This window comes from Pecten maximus, chromosome 7, assembly GCF_902652985.1.
Source record: "Pecten maximus chromosome 7, xPecMax1.1, whole genome shotgun sequence".
In the NCBI taxonomy this organism is placed as follows: Eukaryota; Metazoa; Mollusca; class Bivalvia; order Pectinida; family Pectinidae; genus Pecten; species Pecten maximus.
This window is the reverse complement of record NC_047021.1, coordinates 10,191,650-10,215,977: the sequence shown is the minus strand read 5'-3', so window position 1 is coordinate 10,215,977 and position 24,328 is coordinate 10,191,650. Positions and strand designations below refer to the sequence as shown.

At 38.6% G+C, this 24,328-nt stretch overlaps 1 protein-coding gene across 10 annotated transcripts in view; it reads right to left on the bottom strand.

Moving 5' to 3' along the window:
* The window catches only part of LOC117331563 (serine/threonine-protein phosphatase 6 regulatory ankyrin repeat subunit B-like), a 35,985-nt gene extending 11,681 nt beyond the window's left edge, over positions 1 to 24,304 (bottom strand). For 2 of the 10 annotated variants that reach the window (XM_033890341.1, XM_033890342.1), the window contains exons 1-11: positions 23,734 to 24,304; positions 17,904 to 17,990; positions 17,565 to 17,789; positions 13,108 to 13,236; positions 11,544 to 11,633; positions 11,159 to 11,266; positions 6,963 to 7,082; positions 6,634 to 6,723; positions 3,027 to 3,077; positions 1,723 to 2,037; positions 54 to 146 (exon numbers count right to left, since the gene is read on the bottom strand). In XM_033890341.1, coding sequence (XP_033746232.1) covers positions 54 to 146; positions 1,723 to 2,037; positions 3,027 to 3,077; positions 6,634 to 6,723; positions 6,963 to 7,082; positions 11,159 to 11,266; positions 11,544 to 11,633; positions 13,108 to 13,236; positions 17,565 to 17,789; positions 17,904 to 17,990; positions 23,734 to 23,805 — 1,380 coding nt within the window. In that variant the 5' untranslated portion in view covers positions 23,806 to 24,304. Of the gene's footprint in view, positions 1 to 53; positions 147 to 1,722; positions 2,038 to 3,026; positions 3,078 to 5,837; positions 5,943 to 6,633; positions 6,724 to 6,962; positions 7,083 to 11,158; positions 11,267 to 11,543; positions 11,634 to 13,107; positions 13,237 to 17,564; positions 17,790 to 17,903; positions 17,991 to 23,733 lie in introns of all 10 variants that reach the window. The other 8 variants (XM_033890348.1, XM_033890349.1, XM_033890347.1 and 5 more) reach the window with 7 other exon arrangements.
* Positions 24,305 to 24,328: the final 24 nt, after the last annotated feature.

Sequence of the window (24,328 nt, the reverse complement as noted above, 5' to 3'; positions counted from 1 at the left end):
AGGTATCAGGATAGAATATAGGGTCGCGCATGCATCAGGTGGGATTTCTATACCTCCTGTGGTGGTGGTGGTGGTGGTGGTGGTGGTGGTGTTGGGTCGGGTGGTGGAGGTGATTGAACTTCCGGTTCCTCTTCTTGTTCTGGTTCCTATGATGACCATATTTAACCTTTGTTTATCACACATTATGTTTACAAATCTTACACCGTGCTAATGATTTTATTGTCATCATGTCGCATATAATTATGTGCATTGTCCCGCATGTTGTGTTGAATGTATCATGATAATGTAGACGGATGAACTATGATAAATAATGAAATGGATGGAATGGATGGAATGGAAGTGAAAAACGCGTAATTGTCCAAGCCCTGGAAAATAATCAAATCTTCTCCATTGACATAGCTACAGATCATACATTTTATATCACAAGTACTAAACTGTATGAAAAAAAATACAATAATACTAATATTCACACATTTTAGGAAGGTTTTAATTACAATATGGTGAGGTATGAAGTAAGGCATTACAAGTTGCGAAAGGTATTAGAAGTGATAGAGAGTAAGTACCTTGTAATGGAAATAAGAGGTATTATTAGAAGCAATAATTAATAATACTGTAGTAAAAATGTACAATTTTGATATTGCTTACTAAGAGCATCATATCATTATTTATTATGACATATAATTTGAAAGATATAGACCGTCACATACACTTAATATCATCTGCTAATGATAACTAACACTTTTTTTTCAAAAAGGGACGAAGATAAAATAATAATGATTTCAAAAAGTTGATATATATACTAACAACGATGAAAAAGAGCCCATTCTGAGTGAAAAAAACCACCTTGGAAATATGATATCTACATGTAATTAAAAAGTTATTTTAAAGAAAGAATGTAGTAACGTAGTGATAAGAAAGTAGGTAGTTTTGATAAAGTACAGTAATAGGTAAAATATGGTTTCTGTAGAGTAATACATAGTAATATATATTAAACAATTGGCCTGCCATGTCGTCTCACTGAACAGGTACAGTGTTTAGGATTGGTGAAACTAGAACAAACCAAACTCTGTGAATATTGAACCTCCACCAATCACTATGATCACCAGCATGCAGTCTTGGTAAATAGTACCTTAACTTTCTCTGGTTATGCTGATTCCGTTGTCAGTGTAAACTTCACTGACCCCTCCAATCCGTTACGGACAGGTGGTTCCTTAATCATTTGTAACATACCACATTAATCAAGGGTGATCAAAAACAACAACAGGTGACAAATCATGAATACGAATGGATACGAGAAAGATTGGGAACACTCACTATAATCAGACTTGTTACTGGTTTGGGTAATGTTGTGAATGAAGAAGAGTCAGAAATTGTTTGTTTGAACAGCATATATCACAAAAGGGAACCCAGTGGATCAGACAGCGGAAAGATATATGCAAAGAACAGCACACACAGAAAAGAAAAACTCATGCAAAAGGCTAAAGAGGTCCTTCAATGGAACTATTGGTACAAATAGAGAGACTTTTAGTGTCCGAGAAACAAGACATAAACAGAAGATATAAAGACATGTGTCTGATATCAAAGAAATGTTTAAGTAGCATGCGTTGGTGATGTTAACTGGGTAACTGCAGCTTGGGAGAAAAAAAACAGTTGTTCCTTATGAACAGGAAGGCCGTCACCAAATTACAACAGGGGCTTGGCATGCAAGTAGACGTTCGCTACCTCTTTGGGCATGAGTTCTGTTTCTGTCTCAGTTTTTCCTGAATCTTTAATTACTTCTGATTCCGGGTAAGCAGCTGTTGATCGTGCCGACATATTTCCGACTGTTCCTTCAATTCCTTGCTCTTTATTTTCCCTGAGTGTTTGGGACAACCCTGCTGCCACCGGTACGACAACAGTCACCTCTTTTTCACTGGTTTGTGAAGGAGAACTGCCAGCATCCTCTGGTACAATTTCTTCCGTTTCTTCTTCTGTAGTTTGTTTCTGTGACGACGCTGACTCAAACGGTGGTTTTGATATGTCCAGTTCTTGTTTCTGCTTGAACATTTGTGAAATAAATGTTTACAATATTTAATATTTATCCCAACGCCAAAAGCAAAATAATGATACATGCTAATTGTGGCTACACAAGAGGAAAAACGTTGTAACGATTAAAATTAAACATCTAAATAGGTATTAAAACACAATGGAACGCTATACTGTAAAGATCTTCTGACAACTAGAACAGTTTATATATATATATATATATCTTTATATATATGGCTTAAGGAGCTATCTAAGCCACAGATGCGCATATTTACGTGTAACAATATATCACATGTTATTGAAATTTGAATTCTGAAACATTTGAAAAATAAATGAAACTGGAAGAGGAGACATACCGACAAATATATATCTACAAAAGGTAGTGTTGAAGATTTAAATATTATGTACATTAAGTACATATACATTGGTCATATCACCAAGCACTATATACAATGTTAGAAAATGTAATGTACAAACAGAAATATACCAGAACGAAATATGGAATATATTTCTTTAAAAAAATACGTTTGTTTCACCATATCCTGAAGGCAAAATATTCATTCAAACTCTATCAATGGTAAATACATGTATATCAGCAAAATAATTCAATATGATAATAACAGGTCATGCAAGTTAAAAAATGTGAAGTGGAGCTAATAATATGTCAACCAGCAAACGTGACTCATATAACAATCTTCATTGATACTAATACAAGTCGATACTCAGCTAGTTTAAGAAAAGTACATAATATCATGTGCTTAAATGTAGAGGATAAAATGTTTAATGACAAATAAAAATTGCACATGCTATATCAATGAAAAAAAAATGCATATTGTATAAAAATTAAAATTTGAAGAATAGAAAGTTATCTCCACCATCTAAGTGTGTATATATTGACAATCATGCAATATAAATATGACAAAAAGTGTTAAGTTGGATAGCTACAAATATTCCAACATCCAAAAATCTAAGAGTCGCTCAAACGCAGTGCTTTGTCTTACCAAAGGAGTATTGTTATTATCAAAGACATCCTCTTCTTCTTCCTCCTCCTCCTAAAATACGCCAGTATATCATCAAATAATCAGGTTGGAGATCTAATATAACATTTTCTCCAATAGATGTATTTTTATACACGACTTTTGCTTCAAACTGCATATCCGTACGAGTATATATATGGGAGAAAGAAACATAACATAATCTCCTTGTAAAATGTAGTGATGCATAGATTTTCAGTAGATATCCACTAGCATGAACGCTGCTAATCCAGTCACTCCTCAACACAACTCTAGTCTACTATCTATGAATGCATTGGAAGCAGAATTCTTCTTTTATCAAAATTAGTCCAGGACTCTATCTGTTTCCAACAGTCAGTTTAGATGTGGAGAAGGGTAGTTGAATAATTTATTTACAGTTGGAATACGTACCGGACTCATCATTATACAGTGACTCCCTACTTCCGCACTAAACGTGATATATAAAACTCGCGGCCGAAATGCGTAGTTAAAAGATGGACACTCTAAGTTAACTAGATAGCACCAACGCTTTATCAATACAGTGGCTTGTACATACGGAAATACGGCATGGGTAAAACAAAGTTAGCTCTATAACACATGAAACCGTCAGCTATATCCAAAGATAGCACCTTTTGCAATAACAAGAACGCTGGATTTTACTGAGCTTATACCTAGCTTAACAAGCAAGCAATCATTCATACTAACAGATAATCCTTACCACCTGCAATGGAAGTCAAGACCATTGAAAGTATTCTTATTAAATATGTATGTCAAAATACAAAGACAATTACAGATTAGCTTAGAATGAATAAGAAATAATGATAAAATATCATACATGTATACTGGTGAATATGACATTAAAAGGAAGGATGACAGTTATTAAATGGCTGGATTTTGTCTGGTAGGAAACAACATCGAAGACGCCCGTGAAATCTAAGGCTGGTCACCACTAAATGATGGTAGAGTAGAGGACGCGGTGGAATGTAAGGCTGGTCACCACTAAATGATGGTAGAGTAGAGGACGCGGTGGAATGTAAGGCTGGTCACCACTAAATGATGGTAGAGTGGAGGACGCGGTGGAATGTAAGGCTGGTCACCACTAAATGATGGTAGAGTGGAGGACGCGGTGGAATGTAAGGCTGGTCACCACTAAATGATGGTAGAGTGGAGGACGCGGTGGAATGTAAGGCTGGTCACCACTAAATGATGGTAGAGTGGAGGACGCGGTGGAATGTAAGGCTGGTCACCACTAAATGATGGTAGAGTAGAAGACGCGGTGGAATGTAAGGCTGGTCACCACTAAATGATGGTAGAGTACAGGACGCGGTGGAATGTAAGGCCGGTCACCACTAAATGATGGTAGAGTGGAGGACGCGGTGGAATGTAAGGCTGGTCACCACTAAATGATGGTGGAGTAGAGGACGCGGTGGAATGTAAGGCCGGTCACCACTAAATGATGGTAGAGTAGAGGACGCGGTGGAATGTAAGGCCGGTCACCACTAAATGATGGTAGAGTAGAGGACGCGGTGGAATGTAAGGCCGGTCACCACTAAATGATGGTAGAGTAGAGGACGCGGTGGAATGTAAGGCTGGTCACCACTAAATGATGGTAGAGTAGAGGACGCGGTGGAATGTAAGGCCGGTCACCACTAAATGATGGTAGAGTAGAGGACGCGGTGGAATGTAAGGCCGGTCACCACTAAATGATGGTAGAGTAGAGGACGCGGTGGAATGTAAGGCTGGTCACCACTAAATGATGGTAGAGTAGAGGACGCGGTGGAATGTAAGGTAGGTCACCAATAAATGATGGTAGAGTGGAGGACGCGGTGGAATGTAAGGCTGGTCACCACTAAATGATGGTAGAGTGGAGGACGCGGTGGAATGTAAGGCTGGTCACCACTAAATGATGGTAGAGTGGAGGACGCGGTGGAATGTAAGGCTGGTCACCACTAAATGATGGTAGAGTAGAGGACGCGGTGGAATGTAAGGCTGGTCACCACTAAATGATGGTAGAGTAGAGGACGCGGTGGAATGTAAGGCTGGTCACCACTAAATGATGGTAGAGTAGAGGACGCGGTGGAATGTAAGGTAGGTCACCACTAAATGATGGTAGAGTAGAGGACGCGGTGGAATGTAAGGCTGGTCACCACTAAATGATGGTAGAGTAGAGGACGCGGTGGAATGTAAGGCTGGTCACCACTAAATGATGGTAGAGTAGAGGACGCGGTGGAATGTAAGGTAGGTCACCACTAAATGATGGTAGAGTAGAGGACGCGGTGGAATGTAAGGCTGGTCACCACTAAATGATGGTAGAGTAGAGGACGCGGTGGAATGTAAGGCTGGTCACCACTAAATGATGGTAGAGTAGAGGACGCGGTGGAATGTAAGGCTGGTCACCACTAAATGATGGCAGAGTTTACAGGCCACTTTTTTGCAGGACGAAGTTATGGACGTGAAAAGATGTGTATGATCAGCTGTAATCATGTTCCAGTTGTATGGGCAGCAAAGCATAAGTACATATTGTTTGTGTTCGTTTTATTGTTGTTCGCGCGCAAATGTATGAGATCACATCACCAAACAAACACTAGACATACACCCTATATCAATGCACTTCAGTAACACAAGTATCAATGTTAATAATAAAAACTGTAGGGTAAAAAACGTCATCATTCAAACACAACATGAGTTAAATTTCAACAACCTTGCGAATAAATGTAAACACACAAGTAGGTTAATGCATGGCAATTATTGGTGGAGTGTTACAAGGTCACGGCAAAGGTCACAAGTTCCTCGCCTCACCTCGAACCCAAGACTAACACTGGACGCTTTATCCTCATCATCGTCGTCATTGTGGTCCTTCAAACCTGCTTGTAACATCTCCTTTTCCTCCATTTCCTCCATGTCCTTTAGTGAAAACATTCGCATGTAGCGAGTATTACCTAGTTTAAGTGTACGATAACCATCTGACATTTTCACATGTGTAGTCCCTTGACCTATTCCTACACGAATTTGTTCGCGTTCTATTTTATATTAAGTGATCTTATTTGTGTTGTACAGACATTAAAATGTAATACCATTGTTTTATTACCTTCAGTGGACTGTACACTTGTTGTAATGCATTACATCTGTGAGTGTTGCCTATCACAAGTCTTTTTGATAATTAGTATACCTGCGACATTATTTCACTGCTGATAACATGGGTTAAGAAGGAATTTGATTGGTGATAATCTCACTGTTACGTATTGTCTGCATTTGGAGAATCAAACAATGAAACAATGTTACACTAATTTTAGCCGATAGCCTTCGCCGTCAACCCCTAATTTTAGCTCATCATACAACTTACGCTACTTTGAAACTAACTTTAATTTGCTACAATGGTATTTGACTTCGAATCAGGTATCATGATAGTATAGATGTGTATAGGTTATAAAAGTCTTACACAGAACCAACTTGACTCCACAAACAAGTTTACACAGTGTTGACCAATAAACGGGTTTGAATGCTTTTACAAACTCGTGTCAGACAATAAATTAATTATGAGATTTGATTACCGAAACCTGTCCATTGTATTACATATCAGGGAAAGTGTACGTACCAATATATGTTGCGCCCTGTCTTTTTTAAGAAGTCTCACGATGTCGTTGTAGTTCCGGTCTGTGGCTACAGCGAGCGCATCTTTTCCGTCCTGGGGAGAAAATTACGTCATGATTAAATGTAAGTAGAAAAAATAATCAGGAACGTCTCGGTGTATCTACTAAAACTATTTCAGTGGCAGTAACCGATGTGTTCATGATGTAGAAAATATGGAATATTTTATTGCTACAATACCTAATTATTCAATATTTCATATGAAAATTTACAATACATCAAGCAATGATAACTTTATAATATACAATTTGATGATGAAAGCATTTAGGCACTAACCAGGTCTTTGTATGTAGATAGAGCTCCCCATCTGATGAGAGCAGCGACCATGTTGTTCATCTGCCCACTCAGCCTCATTGGTCGGCTCTTAATGCACAGATTTAAGGCTGTGTCACCTTCCTGATCACCACAGAAGATTGAGTAACTATAGGTATGTATATAAGTTACTATAGGTATGTATATAAGTTACCATAGGTATGTATATAAGTAAATATAGGTATGTATATAAGTTACTATAGGTATGTATATAAGTTACTATAGGTATGTATATAAGTTACTATAGGTATGTATATAAGTAACTATAGGTATGTATATAAGTTACTATAGGTATGTATATAAGTTACCATAGGTATGTATATAAGTAAATATAGGTATGTATATAAGTTACTATAGGTATGTATATAAGTTACTATAGGTATGTATATAAGTTACTATAGGTATGTATATAAGTTACCATAGGTATGTATATAAGTAAATATAGGTATGTATATAAGTTACTATAGGTATGTATATAAGTTACCATAGGTATGTATATAAGTAAATATAGGTATGTATATAAGTTACTATAGGTATGTATATAAGTTACTATAGGTATGTATATAAGTTACTATAGGTATGTATATAAGTAACTATAGGTATGTATATAAGTTACTATAGGTATGTATATAAGTTACCATAGGTATGTATATAAGTAAATATAGGTATGTATATAAGTTACTATAGGTATGTATATAAGTTACTATAGGTATGTATATAAGTTACTATAGGTATGTATATAAGTAACTATAGGTATGTATATAAGTTACTATAGGTATGTATATAAGTTACTATAGGTATGTATATAAGTTACTATAGGTATGTATATAAGTTACTATAGATATGTATATAAGTTATTATGTGATCTTCCTTACAACGTAGCGACGGCAAAAATAAATATATGGACACTGTATAACCAATTCTACTTGATATTAGACTTTTATATTATTATAAGAATTTAATCGTAATGTATAATCCGAATATGGATGATTTTCTTAGTTTTTTTTTCCATTTCAAATATATACTAGTAAACCAATCCATTTCGAATGTGCTACATTCTTAGAACAGCGGTCATGCTGAATTTGTGCACTTGGTAGAACATTGATGTTTAAGATGATTTTAAGTGAGATGAATATGGTCGGATGTCCTTTATCAAACCCTATATATATCGGGGAACTATTATTTGTTTTGGTTTGATCTACATTAACCTCATGTTTACAACAGTACATCAATAAGTCAAGACGTTCAGTCCCCTATATCACACAATAGTACATCAATAAGTCAAGACGTTCAGTCCCCTATATCACACAATAGTACATCAGTACGTTCCGTCCCCTATATCACACAATAGTACATCAGTACGTTCCGTCCCCTATATCACACAATAGTACATCAATAAGTCAAGACGTTCAGTCCCCTATATCACACAATAGTACATCAGTACGTTCCGTCCCCTATATCACCCAACAGTACATCAGTACGTTCCGTCCCCTATATCACACAACAGTACATCAGTACGTTCCGTCCCCTATATCACACAATAGTACATCAGTACGTTCCGTCCCCTATATCACACAATAGTACATCAGTACGTTCCGTCCAGTATATCACACAACAGTACATCAGTACGTTCCGTCCCCTATATTACACAGTAGTACATCAGTACGTCCCGTCCCCTATATCACACAATGGTACATCAGTACGTTCCGTCCCCTATATCACACAATGGTACATCAGTACGTTCCGTCCCCTATATCACACAACAGTACATCAGTACGTTCCGTCCCCTATATCACACAACAGTACATCAGTACGTCCCGTCCCCTATATCACACAACAGTACATCAGTACGTCCCGTCCCCTATATCACACAATGGTACATCAGTACGTTCCGTCCCCTATATCACCCAACAGTACATCAGTACGTTCCGTCCCCTATATCACACAATAGTACATCAGTACGTTCCGTCCCCTATATCACACAATAGTATATCAGTATGTTCCGTCCCCTATATCACACAATAGTACATCAGTACGTTCCGTCCCCTATATCACAAAATAGTACATCCGTACGTTCCGTCCCCTATATCACACAATGGTACATCAGTACGTTCCGTCCCCTATATCACACAATGGTACATCAGTAACTTCCGTACCCTATATCACACAACAGTACATCAGTACGTTCCGTCCCCTATATCACACAATAGTACATCAGTACGTTCCGTCCCCTATATCACACAACAGTACATCAGTACGTTCTGTCCCCTATATCACACAACAGTACATCAGTACGTTCCGTCCCCTATATCACACAACAGTTCATCAGTACGTTCCGTCCCCTATATCACACAATAGTACATCAGTACGTTCCGTCCCCTATATCACACAACAGTACATCAGTACGTTCCGTCCCCTATATCACACAATAGTACATCAGTACGTTTCGTCCACTATATCACACAACAGTACATCAGTACGTTCCGTCCCCTATATCACACAACAGTACATCAGCACGTCCCGTCCCCTATATCACACAATAGTACATCAGTACGTTCCGTCCCCTATATCACACACCAGTACATCAGTACGTTCCGTCCCCTATATCACACAGTAGTACATCAGTACGTCCCGTCCCCTATATCACACAATGGTACATCAGTACGTTCCGTCCCCTATATCACACAATAGTACAACAGTACGTTCCGTCCCCTATATCACACACCAGTACATCAGTACGTTCCGTCCCCTATATCACACAATATTACATCAGAACGTTCCGTCCCCTATATCACACAATAGTACATCAGTACGTTCCGTCCCCTATATCACACAACAGTACATCAGTACGTTCCGTCCCCTATATCACAAAACAGTACATCAGTACGTTCCGTCCCCTATATCACACAATGGTACATCAGTACGTTCCGTCCCCTATATCACACAATGGTACATCAGTAACTTCTGTACCCTATATTACACAACAGTACATCAGTACGTTCCGTCCCCTATATCACACAATAGTACATCAGTACGTTCCGTCCCCTATATTACACAACAGTACATCAGTACGTTCCGTTCCCTATATCACACAATAGTACATCAGTACGTTCCGTCCCCTATATCACAAAATAGTACATCAGTACGTTCCGTCCCCTATATCACACAACAGTTCATCAGTACGTTCCGTCCCCTATATCACACAACAGTACATCAGTACGTTCCGTCCCCTATATCACACAACAGTACATCAGTACGTTCCGTCCCCTATATCACACAATAGTACATCAGTACGTTCCGTCCCCTATATCACACAATAGTACATCAGTACGTTCCGTCCCCTATATTACACAATGGTACATCAGTACGTTCCGTCCCCTATATCACACAACAGTACATCAGTACGTTCCGTCCCCTATATCACACAATAGTACATCAGTACGTTCCGTTCCCTATATCACACAACAGTACATCAGTACGTTCCGTCCCCTATATCACACAACAGTACATCAGTACGTCCCGTCCCCTATATCACACAATAGTACATCAGTACGTTCCGTCCCCTATATCACACAATAGTACATCAGTACGTCCCGTCCCCTATATCACACAACAGTACATCAGAACGTTCCGTCCCCTATATCACACAATAGTACATCAGTACGTTCCGTCCCCTATATCACACAATGGTACATCAGTACGTTCCGTCCCCTATATCACACAATGGTACATCAGTACGTTCCGTCCCCTATATCACACAATGGTACATCAGTACGTTCCGTCCCCTATATCACACAATAGTACATCAGTACGTTCCGTCCCCTATATCACACAATGGTACATCAGTACGTTCCGTCCCCTATATCACACAATAGTACATCCGTACGTTCCGTCCCCTATATCACACAACAGTACATCAGTACGTTCCGTCCCCTATATCACACAACAGTACATCAGTACGTTCCGTCCCCTATATAACACAATAGTACATCAGTACGTTCCGTCCCCTATATCACACAATGGTACATCAGTACGTTCCGTCCTCTATATCACACAATGGTACATCAGTACGTTCCGTCCCCTATATCACACATCAGTACATCAGTACGTTCCGTCCCCTATATCACACAATAGTACATCAGTTATTACGTTATACTTACGTTATCCGTAATGTTGAGGTCCGCATTCATCTGATGCATGGCTGTCACTAGCGGCATGGGAGGGAGTTCATACACCGTAAACACGTAGTGGATAGCAGCACAACCATGCTGGACGGTACACGAATCATACCATCAGATCACAATCTTTTATTCACATACATACTTTAAATGAACCGAGACCAAGTGTCTTAATTTTGCAAATTGCACATCATTCCACCCACGCGACGAATCAAAGAAGTAATTTAAATGGGTAGTATCCAAGTTCTCTTATCCGCTCTTAACTTATTGGTACAATTAAACAGTAGCTATACTCGCTCATCAACTTTCACTTTCACTTTCACTATTTTAAAGCGGAAATATCCCAGAAATATTGTTTGATACTTACATCATTCAATATGTTACAATTCGCTCCCTTCTTCACACTAAGTATAGCATCATCTTCGTCGTTATTCAAAATTGCTTTCATCAGTCGTTTCTGGAAATAAAGCCCTTTACATAGTACCTGACTCCAGATAAACATTCCCAGCTTAGGAGTGAAGGGTAAAACGCTTTATTGCATTTTTGCCAGTGAAACATTTATCAAACTGATTAAACTTTTATTTTCACTGCAGCGATGATCAGTGAAAATATCAGATTTTGCAGTGAAAATATAAGTTTTAATGTGAAAAATATAGGTTTTTCGTTTTTGGCCAATCAGGGCGAACTTTTTGCATTTACCTCATTGAAATTTGCCGATATTTCCGATCGAAGCAAAAAAGAGATAGATGGGGTATTTTGCTGTATTTTTGAAATACTCAAGACTAGTTTTTGACAAAATAGTCAATTGGAGTTAACTTTTCATGTACAGATTCTCCGAAAACAGCAGAAAACGTTTAGATTGAGTTGATCAGTCCTTTCAAAATGGCGCCGTCAAGTTGACGTGGAATAACGTCACAAAGAGACGACGTTAGTGATTACCGAATTTTTCGACACTTTCAATTTTTCAATATTTTCAATTTTGTTTTTCAGCTTAAAAATGCAATTAAAAGAAAATTGAATGGTTTCCGTTGAATGTAACATAAATTTCACCTGTATGACAGAGATTTATTCTGTCATACGAGTGAGATATATGTTATATTCAACGGGAAACCATTCAATATCCTTTATGTATTGGGTAATGCTTTCGTTTTGAAAGAAATAAGGAATGTTTATAAAACTAGGCTCTGGGCCTTAACGATCAGTCTCCCCTACGTTTTTGTTGTAAGTAGTTGTATTGAAAGTCTAAATGACCTAAGGTCTCAATTTCCACAACTGTACCTTATTTTCTCTCGGCACACACCAAGATATTTGAACGTTGTTTCAAAACATTAACTCATCACTTCCTAGCTAACTCCATCGTTTGTTTGTAGTTACTTACGTCCATTGAATGTTTTAAATCAGCGTTATTATTTCAGTCGACCTAGTTAGACTACATAACAATCGCCTATAATATTATTTTCCCTTAACTAAGATACTGAATATGGAGGCAAATTTTGCCTGCGTCCACCATATTAATGATTAAGTCCTAAATCATGTAATTGTCTGTTCTACTGAGAATTGGTCAGATGTACTATACTCAAGCCTTATTAAATTTACTGTCATTAATCCGAAAACTCTGCATCTACCACTAGCTGCTCCAATAAGTAGGCTAGCTTTAAGTTGGCAGCTTTCTACAACTGTTTCCTCATAATCCCGCAAGCAAGCAATCAAAATGACAATTCATTCAATAGAAATGAACTGATGGGATCAATGATCATCTACTGTACACTAATTTAATTCTCCGACGTTCCGGAATGATTAGTCTCAATTCATATCGCTGTCACGTTCAAAAAATCTGTGAGTCTACACTCCAGTAGAACATGGTACCTCATTACTACTTACTATACATTGCTACCCCTAATATCTGGGTCATCTCTGTCCAGTGTACTTACACCGTAGATGATTCCTACGGACTTCCCGTACAGTGCACGTGCGTCCGCTGGCATCATGGTCCCGTCAACACACGTTGCAATGTCGAAATACTCTCTGGCTACAGCTATATCATACGCAGTACGTAAGTGCTGTCAATGGAAATATGTAGAAAAAAAAGTTTTATGAACAAACTTTGATATCTTTATCATTATCATTTCATCACATCTGTTTTGTGGATTTTAGGTTGTTTGGAAATCATTGGTGAACAATGCTGGTACTGCGACGTTATAATGTTTAATCTCTTCTAATTTCATATGTACATGTACGTGTTATAGATGTCTACCCTGTTACATCAGTGTACGTGATATAGATACCTACCCTATACGTAATATAGATACCTACCCTGTACGTGATATAGATACCTACCCTATACGTAATATAGATACCTACCCTGTACGTGTTATAGATACCTACCCTGTACGTGTTATAGATACCTACCCTGTACGTGATATAGATACCTACCCTGTACGTGATATAGATACCTACCCTGTACGTGATATAGATACCTACCCTGTACGTGTTATAGATACCTACCCTGTACGTGATATAGATACCTAGCCTGTACGTTTTATAGATACCTACCCTGTACGTGATATAGATACCTACCCTGTACGTGTTATAGATACCTACCCTGTACATGTTATAGATACCTACCCTGTACGTGTTATAGATACCTACCCTGTACATGTTATAGATACCTACCCTGTACATGTTATAGATACCTACCATGTACGTGTTATATATACCTACCCTGTACGTGTTATAGATACCTACCCTGTACGTGTTATAGATACCTACCCTGTACGTGTTATAGATACCTACCCTGTACGTGATATAGATACCTACCCTGTACGTGTTATAGATACCTACCCTGTACGTGTTATAGATACCTACCCTGTACGTGATATAGATACCTACCCTGTACGTGTTATAGATACCTACCCTGTACGTGATATAGATACCTACCCTGTACGTGTTATAGATACCTACCCTATTACATCAGTGTACGTGTTATAGATACCTACCCTGTACGTGTTATAGATACCTACCCTGTACGTGTTATAGATACCTACCCTGTTACATCAGTGTACGTGATATAGATACCTACCCTGTACGTGATATAGATACCTACCCTGTACGTGATATAGATACCTACCCTGTACGTGATATAGATACCTACCCTGTACGTGTTATAGATACCTACCCTGTACGTGTTATAGATACCTACCCTGTACGTGTTATAGATACCTACCCTGTACGTGTTATAGATACCTACCCTGTACGTGATATAGATACCTACCCTGTACGTGATATAGATACCTACCCTGTACGTGTTATAGATACCTACCCTGTACGTGTTATAGATACCTACCCTGTACGTGTTATAGATACCTACCCTGTTACATCAGTGTACGTGATATAGATACCTACCCTGTACGTGTTATAGATACCTACCCTATTACATCAGTGTACGTGTTATAGATACCTACCCTGTACGTGTTATAGATACCTACCCTGTACGTGTTATAGATACCTACCCTATTACATCAGTGTACGTGTTATAGATACCTACCATGTACGTGTTATAGATACCTACCCTGTACGTGTTATAGATACCTACCCTATTACATCAGTGTACGTGTTATAGATACCTACCCTGTACGTGTTATAGATACCTAACCTGTTACATCAGTGTACGTGTTATAGATACCTACCCTGTACGTGTTATAGATACCTACCCTGTACGTGTTATAGATACCTACCCTATTACATCAGTGTACGTGTTATAGATACCTACCCTGTACGTGTTATAGATACCTACCCTGTACGTGTTATAGATACCTACCCTGTTACATCAGTGTACGTGATATAGATACCTACCCTGTACGTGTTATAGATACCTACCCTGTACGTGTTATAGATACCTACCCTGTACGTGATATAGATACCTACCCTGTATGTGTTATAGATACCTACCCTGTACGTGTTATAGATACCTACCCTGTTACATCAGTGTACGTGTTATAGATACCTACCCTGTACGTGGTATAGATACCTACCCTGTACGTGTTATAGATACCTACCCTATTACATCAGTGTACGTGTTATAGATACCTACCCTATTACATCAGTGTACGTGTTATAGATACCTACCCTGTTACATCAGTGTACGTGATATAGATACCTACCCTATACGTAATATAGATACCTACCCTGTACGTGATATAGATACCTACCCTATACGTAATATAGATACCTACCCTGTACGTGTTATAGATACCTACCCTGTACGTGTTATAGATACCTACCCTGTACGTGTTATAGATACCTACCCTATACGTAATATAGATACCTACCCTGTACGTGATATAGATACCTACCCTGTACGTGGTATAGATACCTACCCTGTACGTGTTATAGATACCTACCCTGTACGTGATATAGATACCTACCCTGTACGTGGTATAGATACCTACCCTGTACGTGATATAGATACCTACCCTGTACGTGGTATAGATACCTACCCTGTACGTGACATAGATACCTACCCTGTACGTGATATAGATACCTACCCTGTACGTGTTATAGATACCTACCCTGTACGTGATATAGATACCTACCCTGTACGTGATATAGATACCTACCCTGTACGTGTTATAGATACCTATCCTGTACGTGATATAGATACCTACCCTGTACGTGATATAGATACCTACCCTGTACGTGATATAGATACCTACCCTGTACGTGTTATAGATACCTACCCTGTACGTGATATAGATACCTAGCCTGTACGTTTTATAGATACCTACCCTGTACGTGTTATAGATACCTACCCTGTACGTGATATAGATACCTACCCTGTACGTGATATAGATACCTACCCTGTACGTGGTATAGATACCTACCCTGTACGTGTTATAGATGCCTAGCCTGTACGTGTTATAGATACCTACCCTGTACGTGTTATAGATACCTACCCTGTACGTGATATAGATACCTAGCCTGTACGTTTTATAGATACCTACCCTGTACGTGTTATAGATACCTACCCTGTACGTGATATAGATACCTAGCCTGTACGTGTTATAGATACCTACCCTGTACGTGATATAGATACCTACCCTGTACGTGTTATAGATACCTACCCTGTACGTGTTATAGATACCTACCCTGTACGTGATATATATACCTACCCTGTACATGTTATAGATACCTACCCTGTACGTGTTATAGATACCTACCCTGTACGTTTTATAGATACCTACCCTGTACGTGTTATAGATACCTACCCTGTACGTGATATATATACCTACCCTGTACGTGTTATAGATACCTACCCTGTACGTGTTATAGATACCTACCCTGTACGTGATATAGATACCTACCCTGTACGTGTTATAGATACCTACCCTGTACGTGATATAGATACCTACCCTGTACGTGTTATAGATACCTACCCTGTACGTGTTATAGATACCTACCCTGTTACATCAGTGTACGTGATATAGATACCTACCCTGTACGTGATATAGATACCTACCCTGTACGTGATATAGATACCTACCCTGTACGTGATATAGATACCTACCCTGTACGTGTTATAGATACCTACCCTGTACGTGTTATAGATACCTACCCTGTACGTGTTATAGATACCTACCCTGTACGTGATATAGATACCTACCCTGTATGTGTTATAGATACCTACCCTGTACGTGTTATAGATACCTACCCTGTTACATCAGTGTACGTGATATAGATACCTACCCTGTACGTGTTATAGATACCTACCCTGTACGTGTTATAGATACCTACCCTGTACGTGATATAGATACCTACCCTGTATGTGTTATAGATACCTACCCTGTACGTGTTATAGATACCTACCCTGTTACATCAGTGTACGTGTTATAGATACCTACCCTGTACGTGGTATAGATACCTACCCTGTACGTGGTATAGATACCTACCCTGTACGTGGTATAGATACCTACCCTGTACGTGATATAGATACCTACCCTGTACGTGATATAGATACCTACCCTGTACGTGTTATAGATACCTACCCTGTACGTGTTATAGATACCTACCCTGTACGTGATATAGATACCTACCCTGTACGTGATATAGATACCTAGCCTGTACGTGTTATAAATACCTACCCTGTACGTGATATAGATACCTACCCTGTACATGTTATAGATACCTACCATGTACGTGTTATAGATACCTACCCTGTACGTGTTATAGATACCTACCCTGTACGTGATATAGATACCTACCCTATTACATCAGTGTACGTGTTATAGATACCTACCCTGTACGTGTTATAGATACCTACCCTGTACGTGTTATAGATACCTACCCTGTACGTGATATAGATACCTACCCTGTACGTGTTATAGATACCTACCCTGTTCCGCCAATGGACGTCGGGATAGTATTCCAGTGCTGCCACTACTCCAGGGAATGCCACACTGATGTGGTTGTGTTTGATGAGAAGGTGAAGGACGGTGTTATGGTCAGATGCGGTCTTGGCGTTTACGTCAGCACCACCCTTCAGTAGTATAGTTATGATATCCTCCATCTCGTCGTCACGACCACTCATCGCCGCTACGTGTATCGGCGACAAACCATTCTGACGAGGAAAGGTAATAATTATAACACATCGCATGATAAGAACATACTCCACCTCTAGAAAGTTTTAAAATCCTAAGATAAATAGATCATATTAGCAGAGGGAAAGTTTTACCTTGAAGCTAACGTTGTACATATTATCCTTGTTCCATTCCTTTATTTCCTCGACAGTGCCCTGGAGTATGCAGTCGTAAAACTTCTTCTACATGAAACAAAAACAACATTTAGTCAAGAAATATTGTAAATAAATGGTAGAAACGCCAAAAATTAAAAGTGGATGAAAAGAGATATCTATTAAGCAATATTAAATACTAGCCACCATTTCGAGTTGAATAAGTGATCCTGTTCAATGACATATTAGCGTCACCTAAGTTGCGAATGGACAAACACGAAAACAGATGGGATACGATACGAACATCTTTAACTATAACAAAAGGTGTAACAGGTAGGAAGATAAAGCTTTAAAGGACAATCTACCTATCGGTCTAATTCTAACATGATATCAACACACCAACCCAGAAACAGACGGTGATCTAGTCATGGGACACCGGTTCCCAATCCTACCACCGGCGAAATGTACACACCATCCCCGGTATTTAAGATATTGTCATTTTGCATCCCTGCAAACTTGGCAAAATCATCAAACACATCATCTGCAAGCATCTTTAGCATAACTTCTCATAACAATCGTAAACAAGCCCCACCACTCTATGTATTTAAGGAATCTGGTGTGTCTTGGCAAAATAAGAGAACCCGAGGCCTTCTTCATTCTGGAGTTATCAACTCCCTCATGTTTTATGGATAATTAAATCAGGCATGTCAGAAGTCTGGTGGTCTTTTGAGGTATACCATGAATAATAGGAGTGCATTCAATTGTAGGATATAGCAATCTATATATGTTAATATTCCATCATAGTCTTTATAGAGGATCTTGTTTAAAGCATCTTCAGCTAGCAGGTCAATATGCACGCCGAAAGACATAACTAACTTGCAGTATTTGTTGGTATATTTTGTGAGTACTGCAGTATTTGTTGGTATATTTCGAGAGTACTGCAGTATTTGTTGGTATATTTCGAGAGTACTGCAGTATTTGTTTGATATATTTTGAGAGCACTGTTCAGTCGTATTTGAACCCTTTCACCAATGAGACCAGATGGCTCAGAGAGGCTCCCAAGCCTAACAGAAGAGCTTGAGGACAAGTAACATGAGACAGAGCATGAATCATTAAGATCCAATATGTCAAAAGAACACATAGGCTGAGAAGAATGTACAGTAAGATGAATGATCAAGAATCCAACATCAGGACCAAACAGCTAGAGAAAATAACTAACTAACTCAATAATACAATGGATGTGGTACCATGATAACAACTCTATGATTAGTAAATGTTAAATTAGTTTTATAGCTGAGCTTATAGTTTATTATTTTGCAATGAAATTGGAGCAGGTAACACAGCATCCCCGATAACACGGTCATCAATCCGTGACTTCTAGTAGTCTAATGGAATGGGAAATCGTTCCAAAGAGAAGTAGTCCGTCGCTATTGACTCTAATAGGATGGTGAATTTTAGGACGTGGACGGGATTTCTTCCTCTCGTAAATAGGTTAATAACGACAGTAAATGAGGGTACTCCAGACTGTAATAGGACAGTACATTTCCGGTGTATGTGGGTAGCCACGATTCTACTAGAACACTTTATCCCTGGAGGTTATTGGGGAAGATGTTCATTTTAATCAACAGGACGCTTTATTTCGGGGGATATGCGGGTGATCCTGACTCAAATACGACGGCTTATCATTCTATGATATTATGTTGTAATATTATCTCACAGCATCAAACGTTGTCGTCTTTCTCCGTCATGTTTTCAGGGCAGTTGCTAATGTAGCACAGGGACTTAATATATATATATGGACCGTGGGTCGTAAATTCTTTCCCAAGTCCCTGTTTAATATAGATCTGACTGCATATAGACAAACACGTTTTATATATGGCATTGTTTAAAGTTTTAGGTTTTACGAAAGTGGAATCCGAGCACATGTGCTGATACTCGATCCGTCATTTTAAGTGGTGGAAAAGTGTGTTTACTGGATACGACCATAACACTTAGGTTGTCAGTCTTGGGAAACCGTACCTTTACCTCCGGGCCACATATACTTGGACTAGTTCTACCAGTGTGGGAGATATCAATGATATTTTCAGAATTAAAATGTTTATTAAATATTATTGTTTGAGAATGGCGATGATTTCTAATATCAACGAAATACCTGTTTGTCAAAGTTATGTTTAAAACCTGTGTTGTTTAAATGGTAATTAACCGTCCTGGATGGCGATAACACTATACAGTATAACGGATTATATCTGGTTCCTGTTGTAGTAAGTTAAGATTCTGTCGGCTTTAAAGAGCTGTGTACCCATATTGTTTCCACAGCTTACGTCATTGATGATAAACGTTTTAGACTTACAAGAATCGATTTATCGATCGATCTGAGATTGGTACCACTGATGATAGAGACACTTGCCCCGGGCCATGGGTTCAATGGGTCAGATAGATCGTGCTCTATATTTGTATATAACATTTAGTCATTCATCAAGAAATCAACGTATGTCAAAGTGTACTTTGGTGGGTACAAGTGGGTTTAATTGGAAAGGTTGTTGATGTCTATTGATGGTAATTAGTATTTACATCAGACACAGGGTGACTAGTCTTTGTCGTACATGTATCATATATATATACTAATTACAGAACACAAGCTTTCTTATGACAACCTAAGGCCATTGTGTCATACTGCGGTGTGCATTTTACGACTGAACACAATAATTGAATGCATTATTCACTGAATTAAGGGAATGGCGCGTGTCTGTGCAATACCTATTTACCATACACAGTTTGACTGAGAATAGGTTTAGCGTGCTATGTCTGATAAGAATTCCACAAAGTATGACTGGGTTCGTGACCAGATACAGAAATCAATCTAAAAATTCCAGGTGGCAAAATAATGAAATACGTAACAATTTATTGAAGAAAGTCATTGGTTATGTTGGAGTATCCCCAAGTTGAGAAAGCCTGTACTAGCGTTGTGAAGATTAAGATTTCTGTTCGAGACTACAGCCTTAGGTAGAGCACTCAAAACTGGAATTTTAAATCTAATGAAATATTCAAATGCCTCCGTGTGTCTAATAAATCTCCCTTTACAAGTACAAATATGCCTGACTAGTCACGTGCATAGGTACATTGTATACATTAGGGGTACAGAAATATACATTAACTACATGTACATTGTATACAGTAGGGGTACAGAATTAGTCACATGTACATTGTATACAGGAGGTATAGAAATAGTCACATGTACATGGTATACAGTATGGGTACAGAAATAGTCACATGTACATTGTATACAGTAGCGGTACAGAAATAGTCACATGTACATTGTATACAGTAGCGGTGCAGAAATAGTCACATGTACATGGTATACAGTATGGGTACAGAAATAGTCACATGTACATTGTATACAGTAGCGGTACAGAAATAGTCACATGTACATTGTATACAGTAGCGGTACAGAAATAGTCACATGTACATTGTATACAGTAGCGGTACAGAAATAGTCACATGTACATTGTATACAGTAGCGGTACAGAAATAGTCACATGTACATGGTATACAGTATGGGTACAGAAATAGTCACATGTACATTGTATACAGTAGCGGTACAGAAATAGTCACATGTACATTGTATACAGTAGGGGTACAGAAATAGTCACATGTACATTGTATACAGTATGGGTACAGAAATAGTCACATGTACATTGTATACAGTAGCGGTACAGAAATAGTCACATGTACATGGTATACAGTAGGGGTACAGAAATAGTCACATGTACATTGTATACATGAGGGGTACAGAAATAGTCACATGTACATTGTATACAGGAGCGGTACAGAAATAGTCACATGTACATTGTATACAGTAGGGGTACAGAAATAGTCACATGTACATTGTATACAGTATGGGTACAGAAATAGTCACATGTACATTGTATACATTAGGGGTACAGAAATATACATTAACTACATGTACATTGTATACAGTAGGGGTACAGAAATAGTCACATGTACATTGTATACAGTAGGGGTACAGAAATAGTCACATATACATTGTATACAGTAGCGGTACAGAAATAGTCACATGTACATTGTATACAGGAGGTATAGAAATAGTCACATGTACAATGTATACAGTAGGGGTACAGAAATAGTCACATGTACATTGTATACAGTAGCGGTACAGAAATAGTCACATGTACATTGTATACAGTAGGGGTACAGAAATAGTCACATGTACATTGTATACATGAGGGGTACAGAAATAGTCACATGTACATTGTATACAGTAGCGGTACAGAAATAGTCACATGTACATTGTATACAGTAGGGGTACAGAAATAGTCACATATACATTGTATACAGTAGCGGTACAGAAATAGTCACATGTACATTGTATACAGTAGCGGTACAGAAATAGTCACATGTACATTGTATACAGTAGCGGTACAGAAATAGTCACATGTACATTGCATACAGTAGGGGTACAGAAATAGTCACATGTACATTGTATACAGTAGTGGTACAGAAATAGTCACATGTACATTGTATACAGTAGCGGTACAGAAATAGTCACATGTACATTGTATACAGTAGCGGTACAGAAATAGTCACATGTACATTGTATACAGTATGGGTACAGAAATAGTCACATATACATTGTATACAGTAGGGGTACAGAAATAGTCACATATACATTGTATACAGTAGCGGTACAGAAATAGTCACATATACATTGTATACAGTAGGGGTACAGAAATAGTCACATGTACATTGTATACAGTAGGGGTACAGTAATACACATGTACATTGTATACAGTAGGGGTACAGAAATAGTCACATGTACATTGTACATAGTAGGGGTACAGAAATAGTCACATGTACATTGTATACAGTAGCGGTACAGAAATAGTCACATGTACATTGTATACAGTAGCGGTACAGAAATAGTCACATGTACATTGTATACAGTAGCGGTACAGAAATAGTCACATGTACATTGTATACAGTAGCGGTACAGAAATAGACATGAACTACGTGTACACCTGTAGAGATATATGTATAATTCGTGTACATACAAAACTGATGTAAAAATCTTTGTTTATAATCAAAAAAGTATTCTTGATATCAATATGTATTCCTGATAAAAAGAAATAGGCAATGATTGAAGGATTCCTGATAAAAAGAACTAAGCAATAGATATGAAACAGACTCATTGTAACAGGACTGTCTGAGTGATCCTCCACCGACAAGAGGATAGGCCTATACTTGAGTTGAATAGGCACTAATAAATCCCCGGAATGTTCGATACATTTATTACATTTAAATCAGCTGGGGTGCATACACGTAGGGTCACGTACAGTTCTGATATAGGTATACTGGCAATAGACGTTCATTTACGTAGCCAGGTCAGTCGGGTTGTGAACAATGACTTAATTATCAGTCTTGATTTGACACATATTTAAATATAGGTAATCCTGTTGTATTGCTGTTAGAGCCAAGATTAGCCTACATACATGTACACCCCTATACCTGTCACATATCTAAACGTATACATGTAAGGCTATCAACTCTTTATGTATTCCTGTATTTGATGGCACAAACTAGTGTTACTTCTATTAATTATATATCCTCACCTCTCAAAGAAACACGATCTCATTTCGAGATACAGGGTGGTGAATGTGTGGGGGAGAGGGGGAGGGGGGGGGGCTGGGGGGGGGGGGGACTTTGGTTTACACGAAGTTGATATGACGAGGACATCCTCGGTTTTCGTAGGCCGGTATTACGTGATGGGAGGGGGTACGCTATGAGGCTGTTTAAAATTGAAGAGTATAAAACTTACATGTTCTGGGGACTCGTGCTCCTCCACCCTGAGGGGCTCAAGGCGCTCCTCCTCATCCTCAAACATCGACATTTCGTTGCTCCTCAAAGATACATCTTCACAATACCGTCCCAATCAAAACAAACGTATCATCCACGTCTCTGGTCCGAGGACGGACGTTCTGATCTAAGTACCCATATCTCTTAACTTATAATACATGCCGTTATATGTCTGCACAAAACAAATAGTTGCTACTTTCTTTAAAAACACACGTGTACACACGCTTGTTACGCATTCACCGACTTCCTCTAGAAACAAACACGTTATCAATATCCAATGAATCCGGTGTCTGACGGATCCTCAGCGTCCTAACACAATAACTTGCGGTCAGAAATGCATTGTTTCCGGGATATCGACCCAGCGTTATATTCCACATAAACACAGGTATCCGTAATTAACAGGTAGCGACCACACCGTTACTTGACGGCGGTATGTGTATATACCTACGTACGCCCAAACAAACAATATCCGTTTTAAAAGACCATTTCTTAATGTAAGGGAAATATTAACTCCCTAAATATAACATTTTTCTTTCGTATAAGACTTTAAAGGTATG